We start from the raw sequence: 14,130 nt of genomic DNA on the forward strand, positions 1-14,130 counted from the left end.
CTAGTCTCAAACTGAACCATTGAGATGCAAGTTATCACGTTGTCCCATCTAGATTTTTATACAAATTATAAAAAGCTTTATATCATTAAGGCATGGCCCTAGTTTTTGCATTTAGCTGGAGTTCAGGAGAGAAAATCTTTCTGAATAAATGTATATGGTAATGCCTGTAATAGCGTGCCTGTGTCTGAGTTTTGTCAAACTTGAGACCCTTCATTTGTTTTGTTTTGAGATTAAGATGGTGTCAGTATTTATGTGACTGACTGTTTACTAATAAATAGCTTTTACAGGAGGCAAAACTATTGCAACTGATGTCAGTGTGTACTCAGAGGCCACTCAGTACGTGAGATAATAGTGTTTTTAGGACCTTTACATCTCTGAGTTCATACAATTTCTTTTGCTCATTCCTCTCGTGAGGCCTAATCCTCAATTTGTGAGATCAGCAAAGCTTTCAGATGCAAATTATGATACCCAAATCAAGGATTATGTATTCAGTTATGTGTAGGTGGATGAGAAGAGAAATGCAGACAGAAGCAGCAGGAACAAGAAAAAGATTCTGCCTTTATTTAAATATTTACTGTATGAAATGGAGACATGAAGAATTGTTCTAACAGGACACTTCAACTTGTTATGTGAGCTTTTAAGTAGGACTAGTTTGGTGGGACAGGGTGGTCTTTTAATGGTCAGATAGCCCAAAATCACATTCCAGAACTGTTTTTTGACAGCATCATGATTTCGTTCAGTCTCCTCAGAAATCAGTAAAGTTCCATAAGAAATAAAGTAATGAAGTTATCCATTTAGGAAAAATGAACTATGGTAGTTCAAGGACTTCTTTCTTTCATGCCAGACAGAAAAGATGTATCAGAAAATGTTTGTTTTGGACAGGTTTTACAGCTGTGTTTCCTGTGCCTCTGCTGCTATTGTGGTTTCTTGTGCTTTGGGCTGTTCATTTGGTTGGGTTTTGTGGGTTTTTTTTAATCGTGTATCACCTGAGAATACATCAAACTCTGACATTTGTTGCTTCATTGTTTTAGTATTATGTTTGTGTGGAATTAGTTTCATGTCTTATTTCTCCTTGTGAGTTCAAAGAAAGCATTTATCTTCTCATTTTAAATATTCGTCTAACTTGATCCTATCCTCTTTGATTTAAACGTACTGTAACGGAGACCTTGTAATCATGGATTGTTATTTATTTTAATTTTTGCTTCTCTGCTAATAGATGTTAACACTTGCTCTGTGTTACTGCTGCTTTTAACTTAAAAAAAAAAAATAGAGAAAGAAGTTTGTTTTTTGCTGTGTAGCTGTTAATCTTCTTCAGAAACCCTGTGCTTGGGTTCCATAGAGCAGATTTTAGATAACCAGAAACATTCATTGCTGCAGGTAAATTTCTGAATGGTATTTTTACTGCAACTAGGTAGATGTTAGTGGCATTGCCTCATAAATATGTAAAAGCAAATTAGTTTAGTCTTGTTGTAAAGGTTTTGTTTATTGTTAGTACTGCCTGTGTGGTAAATATTTAAGCAGATATGCAAGTTAAATGGTTTTTGTTTACAATATATGTAAGCTGTTAGTGTCTGTTTAAAGCTGTAGAGAAATTATAAAATGGAATTGAAGTGCAGATTGAATTCCTGTTGCTACCGGCATGCTGCACTCAAATCAGATATTTTGTTGTAGAAATGGTCATGCTAATGAGTACATGGGAAGTAAGTATCCAAGAAATAGAATTACATTGTGTGTGTTTTTAGGAAAATTGCTACTTATGTTCACTGAAGTTTATTTGCACAAGCCTAAAATAACTTTGTATCTACATTTTGCTTCTCATTGAAGTGTCTGTAGGAAAAGGTAGTGAGCATTGGCATGTCCCTAATATGCAAAACTTGCAAATTCTCTTCTAACATGCTCTTAACTATCATGATGTCTTTCCTTGTTTCCTGCTATTTTTCCTTGCCTTTCCCCATCGTGCAGTGGTGATACCAGATTTACAGAACATGTGGGTGAATCATTCCTTTGACATACAGGTGTGGTGCAAAGATCTCCACTGGCATCTTCTTTGGCTGTGACCTGGTGAACTGGCTCATGCAAGTTGGCCTTGCCTCTGACCGTGGTGAAGCTGTGATGTATGGTGACAGACTGATGAAAGGAGGTGTCGTCCAGCATATTACGAATGAATTTGAATTTCGGGATGAATATTTGTATTACCGCTTTATTCCTAAGAGATCAGTTGCAGCTGAGAGCCACTGACCTGAGCATGTAGGCAGAGGACGGGCAGTTAGGGGTGAATGTGACCATCTCCTCTGCCTTCACCACTGAAATTGCAAGATTTTCTTTCTCAGGGCTCTCAGAGAATTGTGTTATTCTCACTTGTAAAGTTGAGAGATGTGGTTCTACTTGTGTCTATTCTGAAGGAAATGGTAGCAAGTGATATTTAGTGAGCATTCCAACCGGAATGTAACTAGAACAAAACAAGATGCTCTGGATTTAGAGCATTTTTTCTGTCTTGAGCAAAACAAATAGTAAAATTATATGTGTTGCTGTCATATTATAGAGGTGTTATAACAGCAGCTTTAGTGGCTGGTGCCACAAAAAAACCCAGCCAACCAAAACATGAATGAGAGGTATTTTTCATGTTGCTGTATGTTTTCCATACATTTACATATTTAAATGTATTCCATCACATTTAGTGTGATGAAATATTGATTCCTGTTTATGGTCAGGCTTCCCCCTGACTTCATAGAAGTAGGATTTCTTCTATCATACCCCAGTTTTTACTACTCTACTCTTGTCTAACACCAGGAACTTTTTTTAGCTGTTTACACCTCAGATCAGGTGGTTTGTTTCTCCCTTAAAGATAAAATCCTCCATTTGTAAAAGTAGAATTGTTGTGAAGGTGATTCCGATGTCAGAGTATTAAAGTTGAGGAAATATTGAGTGGAATAAATAATGGTTTTGTACAAACTTACCAAATCTTAAAAACATAAAAATACCCACCGCTTCCCCAAATTAGGAAATGATATAATGGAATTTCATATAAACAATTGGTTCTGAAGTTTTGCCTTATGGTGGCAGTAACAGCTTTGTCAAGAGTAGGTTTTTACCTTCTGAAATTAGCCTTTCCAGTTTAATTCAGAAGTGCCAGCCTCAAATAAAGATGTTATGGAAGCCTTGGATACCTGGGCAAGTCAAGATGAAAAATTTCATAAAATCATAAAACCTTTTAAATGAAATACAATGTCTTTTAAATCTGTTATATAAAGAAACCTAACTGAACACCCAATTTAGGGTTTAGAGTAGCTAAAGATCCTAAAATTTTAGTATGGGTTGCCTAACACAGGTTTCTAATAAGCCTCAGGTATCCCCCTACGATGTTTAGTTACTCTAGTGTCATTCAGATTCCTGTGCACTGAAGGCAGAATCTGAGAATCTGTGTATCTGCTGCAGTATTTTGAAAAGGTTAAAGACCAACTGTAGTATCTGATAGCTATTATGCTGCCCTTTTAAAAATGCAAAAACAGCATTTATATGTCTATATAAAAAATTTATACAGTGAGGGAAAGGAACCCAGATATTAAAAAAAAAAAAAAAGTTATTTGCTCAAGCATATGAATAACTCTTCTCATCCTTTTTTTTAAGTCTTTCACTTCTTTTTTTCCTTTTTTTTTAGTACACAGGTTTTTATTATAGCTACTTATGCATCTACTTTGTATTAAGAATTAAAAGTGATTTTAGCAGCATAAACTACTGTTCAAGAAACAGTTGTTTTATGGTAGCTATAACTCCATGCAAGACTTATATTGAAAAAATAATTCCTTTTACTGTCAGTCTTATTGCACATCTGCAGCATGCACAGAAACATAACTGCATCCTACTGCATATGTATGCTATACAAACTGACATATTTTAATGTTTTCCAGCAACAAAATAATTGACATTTGTATCAGGCTGTGGCCACAGAGGAAAACAATAGCGTATTTCCATTACAACTGCTGAAGACGGCTACATCAAATATTTTGGAATAATTAGATACATGTGACTTAAGAGCAGAAGCCATGAGTATGTCTGGCTTCTAAATACTGTAACTTGTCAATAAATCAGTTACTTGATTTCAGAGTTCTGAGCTTTGATGTGATGTGAGGTGTGGGAGGGTTATGCGTGCATGTCAAGATTTACGACAAATGCGTTTTTCTGAGAGATCTGTTAAGGTGGCTCTTGGGTTTCAAATTTCGTATTTCTTAAATCCACCCTTGATGCTTTTTAAGTAGGCAGAGGACTTGTTAACGGGTGTTCACACAAAGATAGCAGTTTTCGTCTAACAGCCTAAACGGATCTTTAGGAACGTTTCACATTATCATCTACTTACCAAATACAATTTTTAAATTTTTTTTTTTGTAGGAAATGCTTCAAATGTTCAAGAAGTTGATCTTAGGTCAGTTTTACAGTCCTATGCATAGTCATTGTTCTTACAGTCTTGTCTTTCTCATTTTCCTCAAAAAGTCCTGCTGTTGCCTCCCTTTTTATAATGGCTCTGCTATTCCCTAGATTTGAACATAACATATCTGTTTAAGTAAGAAATTGCTCAAAATTTCTGCTTAGTGAAGGCTCCCTATTACAGATCTAATGAAGAGAACACCTTTAATTGACAACTGACACCAAATTCTGTTAGATTAACCGTTACAACATTGTGACTGCTGATATCGTACCCATCAGTCCAATGAGAGTCTATGATGGTTAATAGATAGACTGAAGAAACTATGAATTAAATACAGGATATGATAATCTATTCCTAAATCACTGGGTACTTCTGGAAGGTAAGAATAGACTTTGAATAGCTTTATAAAGTTAAATAACTTTTATCTAATAAAAATTTGCTTCCACCAAGGAGCAATGGCAAGTTTTAAAATAGTTAACAATTTGATGTATGTCAATAGTTGATCTACTGATGTGTGAACTTTTGGTGGTTAGATATAGCTTTGCTTTAAAGATGTGGTCAGTCATGCAATGAGTTGTTTTATTTTGAAGGTGGATTAGTTTGGGATAAATCTCAATTAACTTGGAAGTTACAGTTCCATGAAAACATCCACTGAATAAGTAAGTCCAGAGGAGTCTCCAGTGAAACACTGGATCTTTTTTCTAGCACTGATCTCAAAAGAATTGTGATAATGGACAGGGTGAATATCAAACTTTTAGTTTTCTAGGTAGCAATTTTAGTACTTTTTTCTTTTTTTTAATAATGATCCTTCATAAAGGTCTAGACCTTTTAAAATAAGCTGTAAGATGTATTCCTAGATGAAAGACGTGCAAAGATTGCCCTCTAGAGGACATTCTGATTTTTTTTTTTTTTTTTTTTTTAATGTATTGTTGTGGGAGGGAAGGTTATTTATTTCTCCTGACCTCATCTTCATTTTCTGTTTTTACACTGCATGTGTTCTAGGAGGATGAAATCCCAGGGGGGGAAAAAGGTACCAAAATATCCTGTATTCTGTTGGCCATCACTTGATCCATCTCCACACATCACATTGTTTTTACTTTGTATCCTCTAGCACAGAAACCAGATGAACAGTTGGACTGTATCTGCCTGTATAACAACCAGACAGATATGCTTAACCTGGTTAATTGCCACCCCGTGATTAAGTAGCCAAGAAGTTCACTTAAAGGCCTTCTCCACCACCTTCACTACTTTCATTCCTGTGTAACTTCACTATGCATTGTAGCATAAAATTGTTTCTCTTGTTTTGCTATACTACCGTAAACTTGACTCATACCTTGGTTTCCAGCACAGTTTTACCTGACATTTATTGCTGCTCTGAAGTTATCAAAGAGCTAGTGTGGAACAGCTGATGATCCAAAATAGGATAAAGATACACCCGATTGTCAGATATAGACATCCATGAGGAAAACAGGTAAATACAGCAAAAATTTATTGAATATACCTTCCAGTTCACAAACATCCACTGTACTACTGAACTTCTAAGAAATTTTGTTGGCGAGACAGGCACAAAACATTCACAGTCAACTCAAGCTTACTTTCAGTCTTACCTGCTACTCAATCTTACTTGCTACTGCCACTTGGTACACATAGGATCACTAGAACTAGAAAGTTCAAGAACCTTTCGTGACTCAGTTTCTTGCTATGGATCTGAACGCAGTATCTCAAATTAACTTCTACTTTCATTGTAGGGTCAGGAAGAACAAATTCTGCCAAGCTTTTAATTTTCTTGCTCATTCTGCAAACTTCATTGTATATGTATTTCTTTTGTTTGCCTATACTTTTTTTTACCAGTGGGGGGATAGAACAGTTTACAGAATGAGAAAACTGCATGTGTGTAGCCCCATCTTTAGCATCTGAGATGATTCTAGAAACTGGCTAAATATAGAAAAATCATCAAAGAATGGTCTTTCTGTGGTCTGCTGTGTCTTTCTGTGGGGATGCTATGTCATGTCACATACTGCTACTGCAGCTGTAATGCTCCATTTCATGTTACATATTCTCTTCTGAAGGTTTGCAGAAGTGCTGGGTTGGTTGGGTTTTTTTTCCTTCCAGTCATACTTTTTATCCTGCTTGATCATGTAGTAAAGTCAGAATCTTCTTTCTTTGTTGTTTGCTCAGTTTGTGCCTTGCCACAGATAATAAAAGTAGTGTCACATATTGATCATTACTTTTAAACAGGATCAGGGAGGAAGAGTTCCTGGCAGGGCAAAAAGCTTGACTAAATCAAGTCCATAGTCTAGTAATTTTGGCAAGATAAGTCATGGTTAAAAGGCTTTATATGAAGTGAAAAAATTTCAGAAGTCCTTTTAAGTGTCCTGCTGAGTACATGTACATACTTGTGTACCCCAACCTTTTCCTTTCTAGTGGCCTGATTTAAAAAAGTAACAATTCAAGAACATGATAACATCATGTGGGAGTTTTTTAAAGTGTATTGCAGAATTAATTTGACAATAATCGTATTGTATGTAAATAGCTTATTTTTCGGTATCAGGGTAGGGAAAATAGACAGGGAAGTGAAAATTCTGTGGTAACTTGCAGGATGCTCGCATTGTTGAATTCCATGTAATCAGATTTCACAACAAACGATGGTAAAATTGTAACTGTGATTTGGTTTTAATATATCTTGAACTCTTAGCCTCATTTTACATTGAAGGAGTAAAAGGTTCATACATGAAACGTATCTTAGAATGGTTTTATCAAACAACTGAATATCAATCTTACTTGCCTTGTGTATCATTTTCCTTTTTATTCAGTGCAAGTAATAGCTTCTACATTTTAGAAAGTCCTTCAGCATGACCATTTTAATTCCGGCAATGTGAAATTTTTCTACAATTATCTCGACTATAAAAGCTGCATGTGTGTACACTAGAAGTGAGTTCTCCAAATCTGAGTTCGTGTTCTTCATCCAGGGATGGGGTTGTTCCGCAATTTAGTCAAGCTATTACATTCTAATTGCATCTGTTTGTTAACAAAATCAATCTCTGCTGACAGCTTCATGCTACATACAGACAAAGCCACTGCCTAGCTTTTAAGACCCTTTTCAGCGTTGCTTTATACAACCAAAAGCTGTTTGGCCTGAATATGAATCCGCATCTTTAAAACTGTCATACTAACTAGTATATTGAAAATAAGATGTAATCTATATAGCCACTTCATTAGAAAAGTTAATCATAAAACTGAATTTTACAACATTCAAATAGTAGTTTTAGCTATATATTTTGAGTTCTTCTTCTACACACTGTGAAAAAAGGTTAACCACTTGGTTAATGTCAAGACATCCGTTTTGCAGGATTGATTCCGTTTCACTGATCTTCTGTTTCTCCAACTCCTGCATCTCTTTCAGCATCTTTTTACCTTTGACCTGCAAAAAGAAACATCTGTATTTCACTAAAAACTATACAGAGTATGTAGTATTCACCCTATCAAAACTCTGTTCTATTGTCCTTATTTTAACCTCTTAATAGCTTCTAGGGTACAAATTTGTGTCGGTAGAAGTTAGCACCATGACAGGTTTTCTTAGATATCCTTCCTAATATTCAGCACTCACTTCATCTCCCCGCATCCTTGTCTGATGGATTGAAAATAAACAAAATAAAAGCTGCTCTAGGTATTTATGCTACCAAAACTTAAATGGGCATATGTCTTATTTTTTTAGAACATTTATCTGTAAATAGGACAGATGCTACTGCTAAAAGTAAGTAACTACCTCCCTGCTTCACCATCGTGTCCAGCTGTCTTTGTGATCTTGCTTCCTTTCCTGTCCATACCAAGCAATGATAAAAGGCATGTCCTCCTTACTGCCTGAGACCAGGATCCTGAAGAGTTTTAAGTACTCTTATCGGGAGCTGTATATTTGCCTGTGGCTGCTCAAGCATTTCCCCATTATCTGACTAGTGCAGGAGTATGTGTGGCCTGCTGCTTTGCAAGATGAGCAGTACAGATACTTGTCTGGGGCTAGGCCTGGGAGTACAGCAAAGTGCTAGTTGCAGTTTTTAGTGTTTGAAACATATGCCTGCCAGATGCCAAGGCGATGGCCTTCTGGTGCACTACAATGTTCTTCACAATCCATCAAAGGGCATTAAATGGTATCACATTAACAAAATGTGAGCAAGGAGCTTATGTAAACCACCTGCTTGCATTGAAATCTAATTTAATCAACGTACCTTGATAGTTTCCATAACTACAGCAGCACTTTCATGTTTTTTATAGAGCTCGTGTCTTCGATCTGGTTTACTCTGAAAACGTGGTTGCTTCTTCACTGGATCATTATGACCAAATGTAGGGGAGCTAGTTTTTAATAACTGAGTAATATTGGGCACAAAAATGAAAGGCTTGAATACAGACCTAGAAAGAGAAAATAGAACAGAGATCCTTTATTGATACAGTTTTGTTGAAATTGTTGAGTCAGTAGATTGTATTTTTCCCCCCCTTCTTCTAATTCCTTCTTCTAAGAAAGAAGTCTTTTAAAAAAAAAAAAAAATCTCCTAACTGGTCTTTAAATCAGTGTCATAGCAATGTTTTACTAAGTAGGTTGGTAGATAGCATTAATGTATGTTATGTTCCTCCTACTTTTTGATTATGCTTTTTCAGGAAAAAAAAAATAAAGCAAAGCAAAAAGGAATATAATTAGACAAATTGCAACACTTTTCATTTAAGTATTTGCAACTTTTTATCCTAATTACTTGCTGCTACATCACCTCGCAGGATCTGGAGTTCCAGTAAAGTAGTGAATACATGGCAGATTAGGCTGCTGAGGCAATACAGACACCATGCTTCCAGTTGTCATAAATCCACCTTCCATATTAATGCCACTCTCTTTGTCACGAAGAATTTTCATCATTATTTCAGAAGTGATAAATCCTATTTAAGAGACAATACAATTATTTACACACAGTGCTACTTGTAATACCAACTAAATGGCATGTTCTCTACAACTGGCTGCTTTTTCCTTTAATAGGCAATGCCAATTTTAGTTTGTCCATGTTGGCAGGAAAAAAAAAATCGTCCCAACAGCATACCTTAAAACGTAATACACTTAAAAATATTATAGTTTTCCCCAAAGTATTTATTTCAAAGAGTAGGTGATAATGAGCTGTAACATTTATGCCTAGAAAAGGAAGAGGACGACGACACTATGTTTCCCAGAATGGTAAAATACATATGGCTAGCAAATGGTTGCTCACACAGTAACTTTTCAGATGAAAATTAGTAGCTTGGATTAAAGGCAGAACTTTCTGAGCACTGTGTGGAAGTTAAGATAAATCACTATAATAGTTATTGGTATTTGTACAGTTAATACCACTAAGTTGCTTTGGAAATGTAAAAATAACAACTGTGCATGGATTTTGTGTGTAACTTTGAAAATGAAATGCCAAGACTGTCACTTCTTCCTTTTTTTTTTTTTTAATTTTATTTATTTTAATCATCTGACCTTCCAAAGCAGTTGGGCTTCAAGTTGACAATTGAAAGGATGTTCTGGAGTAACAACATCTGCTATAGTCAGAATCAACAGAAACTACAATAGTACATCCATTTGTAAAGAAGTCTTAATCAACTACCTATGTGAGGTATAGTGCCAAGTGTCTCTATGAAAATAATTCTTTCTTCTCAGTTAGGTGAAACAAAACCCTTTCCACATACGCCTCTGCATCTAGTGTTCAAATGATATTGCCGTTCATGTAGTGTACATGAAAGCTTAAATACTGGCATGGTATCACTAGGCAATCCAATATTCTAACAGGCAGCACTTGCAGTAGTTTTCTTTTCAAATTTGGTGTACCAGTTGAGCGTATGCTCATGGCAGAAAAATATTAGTTCATTCACTGGTTTTTTTTTGGTTTTTTTTTACTTGAAGGTGTCACCTACCATTTAATCTATGAATTAGAATCTGTGAAGTTCAAGCTGCAGAGATTCTTTTTTTAAACTGCCTTGCTGTTTCCTCTCAAAATGATCACTCTGCTGCTAATTCAGATGTCTCCAATTTTTTTTTTTTTATTCACGATTCAAATTGCCTGTAGACAGGTGTGCAGCACTACTACATTTCAGCAAGGAAACACTCTTAAGTATTCCCACAGTTACCTGGGAAAGCCAGAGAATTCAAGAAATCAGCAAGCTAGATCAATCAAAGAAATTAAAAGAAGCAACAGTCAGTTTGTCAACTGCAAGTTGGCAACTTGTCCAGCAGGAAAGAAGGTATGGCATATTTTCCACTAGACTTTTTTTATTATTTTGTATTCCTGAAATACATTCCCTGTTTTCTGAAATATAAATAACGTTTATCTAAAAATGGTCTTCACACGGTGGCCAGCCTGGAAAAAAAACTGTAAGGCCACTGAGTGAAAAAGCTGGGAAGGATAGATTAAGAAACCAGTGATTTTACTGATGCTGTAAACCAAATAGCTTTTAGTTAGGGCACCTATTTAAAATAAATCTAAACAAACTGAAACCATATGAGGCTGATAACCTGAACACCTAGTGTGGTTTTTAAAATGGCTCAGGTAAATGCCTAAAAATGGGGATTTAGAATGAAAACACTGATAGAATCTCAGCATTGTTATAATAGAAGTAAATACAGGTATTATGAAAATGCTTTCAGTATTCAGAACCTGCAATTCCCAAAATGAGTGCAGGATTTACATGATCACTAGAGCAGGATAGCAAAAAGTAATTCATTCTCACGCATTAACTAAATGCTAAACTTGGTCTGGCAGAGCTCAGCCAAATAAATAAAAACACACAGGGGTGCAATGTAATTTTGGTTCAGATTAATGACATCAAATGAGCAAGTGAATACAGATGCAGCAAAAACCTGTCAGGGGGATGCAGTTAAAAGAGGAGTAATAGCTTCTTTCTGTAGAGGTCTGAAAAATCAGTGAATAAGTTAGTTATTAGGAGCACCTGCTTAGAGTACAGAAAATTATTTTATTCTGTGTGTTTTATTAGACTACACGAGGTTAGAGTAGCAGTTATAGTGAAACTACAAGATTTAAAAACCAATCTCACATATCTTGCATTTATTTTTTATCTGAATGCTGTGCTGTTGTCTTAGGCCTATGGTACCAGACTGAAGTTGTTCATAAGGATCTGTTTGTGGCTGCAAACCACTGGCACTGGGAGTCTGTTTTAGCCTCTTGATTTTTTTTCTTAGAGGTACAGTAATAATATATAGCCTATCAAAATATTTCAGAGCTAGGTCTTATGGAGTATTTAGCGGTATGACCATAATGTGACCTCTCAGTGTTGTTACTATAGCTCTGTGTCTTTGATATTTGACCCTTGTTTTAATTTTTCCTCATCAACAAATTGGCAAAAATGGATAGAAGACCTCAAGTTCAGCGTTTCTCCTTTAGGCAAAAAGTTATTCTAGTAAGTTCTGGTTCACCAAATCATGTGAATGATTGCCCACATCAGATGTCTAATCATTTATAATTTAATGTAGCTCACTAAATGCTTTGCATGTCTTAAAAAAAATTATCAAAAATGATACCTTTGTGTTTGTTCAGAAGTTTATAGCCTTCACAATATCGGCCTCTGGATGTGGTCATTCTGGCAGTATTGACATAAGAATATGTGGCAGCGAAATCAAATTCCTTTTTCCCATCCCACCAGCCCTTGCTTTTGGCATATTCCTTCAATTCTGGGTGTTCTCTGTCAATCTTGGTTGTGATAGAGAGCTGGTTGGAAATATTCCGTACGCCTCCTGTTTGTAAGGTGAGGAAAGAATCACTTTAATACATCAAATGCTTTTTCTTGGTATTTTGTTTACAATTAGCTTACTAAAGCAAATTATGCACTGAAGAGTTTCCTACAAGCTCTGTGAGCCCTGTGGTTTATTTTTGGCCCTCTCTCCCTGGCTATATGTATCATTCTGATTGAAATTCCACTGCCACTCAGTTCTGACTCATTTACTTCTATTGCCAACATCGTATTTCAAGTTCTGTCCTGATTATTCCTATCTTTACATTCTTCCTCTTAGACCCCCAAAGACATAGCTTGTCCTTCTAAGTCCACTGGAGGAATCAGCCACTTCAGGGCCCGCTGCACCAATCCTGTCAGTGCTACCTTGTCACCAAATTAAACTGTCATCAACTGCCACCATCCTTAAGACCATACATGCTGCTGTCATTCTCATGCTGACCTTCTTGCTGTCCTCTGTTTTCCAAGTGCAGAAGTGGTCATCTCTGACTCTGGAAAGGCCCCCTGTGACTCAGCTCCTCTGGGAAACTGCTAGCCTCTCCACACTGATGTCCTAGGAAGCAACTCCCGTTGTTTACAGGCACATGTACATATCTGGAGGCTAGTTTGATGCCTTAATGAAACGGTAAATGAGAAGTGGAGAACTGCTAGTTGTTACTGCATTTGAAATGTTTAAAGCGAAGAGCATCATCCATACCTTCGACTTTTTCTGCTGCCCAGTATTTTCCTGATGTCTCCAGCACCCATGCTTCCTTTCTGTCGGCTATCAGAAAACTGTTATGGTATGTAAATACCATGTGGCTCTCCATACAGTTTCCTCCCTGTCCATATTTTTCTAGCAAATCAACTATGACTGTAAGAGCCTTTTCAGCTGTGTCCGCCCTCTCGAGTCCAAGCCTAAAACAAAGGCAAGATGTTATTTTTGGAACGATGAACTTTACATACAACTATTCAGCCTGAGTATTCAAATTGAACCGGAATGCTCTTTCTATAGGTACCTGTATGATCTGGTAAGAGAAAGGAGCAAGTCATTTAAAGGGCTGGTTTGAATTGGGTCCTGTATGTCCTTGACATGGGGAAAAACAATCACGTGGAAATACAGAAAGGCAGGGACAGGGCTCCTAGGAAACACCTCCAAGTCCTGCGTGGGTATTGCACTGGGGGGAAACAGTACCAAGAAGAATTGAGTGCCCGCTGTAGTTTAGTGAGAGTTACGCTGGCACCCAGTAAGGCAGGCGAAAGAAGCTGTCACTATTTACGTGGAGATGCATGGCTAAGACTGAAACTTAAAAATATGCGTGTAAAAGATGGGGGAAATGGGAAATGAGAACAGGCCCTAGAAAAAGGCCCAAACGCTAGTTCCTGAAGTCCAGCTGTGCTCTAGTTGAGAGTCTTGTTTCAGTTTACTATAAACTTTGTAGAGAGAAAAACATTTGATGATTTCCTTGACAGATTCTGTTCTAGTGCCTGATACCTCTCACGGGCTCCCAACTCCTGGCAGAGATCTAATTTTTAACTGTGGCTAGAACAGCAGAAGACAGACTCAGACCAAATGTTTTTAAATTAATTTCTGAATTCAGTACCATTTACCAAAATAGCCTGTGCAAACCTTACGAGGTCCATGCCAAGAAGAGCTTCATCGTCGCAGATCTCCTCTCTCCCCCACACCGCTTCGTTCCCGATGCACACGCCGTGTTCGTTGGCCCCCATCTCTGCCCCCCAGAGCCAGGAGGGACGGCTCAGGATCACGGCGTGGGTCTTTTCGACTTGCTCAATTTTGATGTAGGTGCACTGCAAGAAGTCAGAGCACACAACGAATTATCTGTCACGCCATCGCTTCGGCGAGCACCTCCCCTTCATTAATCGGCCCAGTCGCGGGCTAAAAATAAACGGGAGATAGGATGGAAGGGGGTTTTTTGCCGTCTCCCGAAGGACTCGCCGTGCCCCGCGGC

The 14,130-nt window shown here is 37.1% G+C and overlaps 2 protein-coding genes across 4 annotated transcripts in view; one reads left to right on the forward strand and one right to left on the reverse strand.

Moving 5' to 3' along the window:
• Positions 1-2,625, forward strand: part of GPR155 (G protein-coupled receptor 155) — a 29,490-nt gene extending 26,865 nt beyond the window's left edge. For 2 of the 3 annotated variants that reach the window (XM_009332621.1, XM_009332636.1), the window contains exon 16: positions 2,016-2,625. In XM_009332621.1, the coding sequence (XP_009330896.1) occupies positions 2,016-2,238 (223 nt within the window). In that variant the 3' untranslated portion in view covers positions 2,239-2,625. Of the gene's footprint in view, positions 1-1,962 lie in introns of all 3 variants that reach the window. The other variant, XM_009332628.1, reaches the window with a different exon arrangement.
• A 4,319-nt stretch (positions 2,626-6,944) lies between these two features.
• SCRN3 (secernin 3) lies at positions 6,945-13,984 on the reverse strand (the record flags this gene model as incomplete). Its single annotated transcript, XM_009333276.1, has 6 exons — positions 6,945-7,844; positions 8,647-8,827; positions 9,181-9,343; positions 11,970-12,182; positions 12,876-13,075; positions 13,788-13,984. Coding segments are annotated over 6 exons (1,110 nt in total), but the record flags the coding sequence as incomplete, so codon positions are not given.
• Between the last annotated feature and the right edge of the window lie 146 nt (positions 13,985-14,130).

The sequence above is a fragment of the Pygoscelis adeliae genome, unplaced genomic scaffold, assembly GCF_000699105.1.
Source record: "Pygoscelis adeliae isolate BGI_AS28 unplaced genomic scaffold, ASM69910v1 Scaffold160, whole genome shotgun sequence".
NCBI classification, from domain to species: Eukaryota; Metazoa; Chordata; class Aves; order Sphenisciformes; family Spheniscidae; genus Pygoscelis; species Pygoscelis adeliae.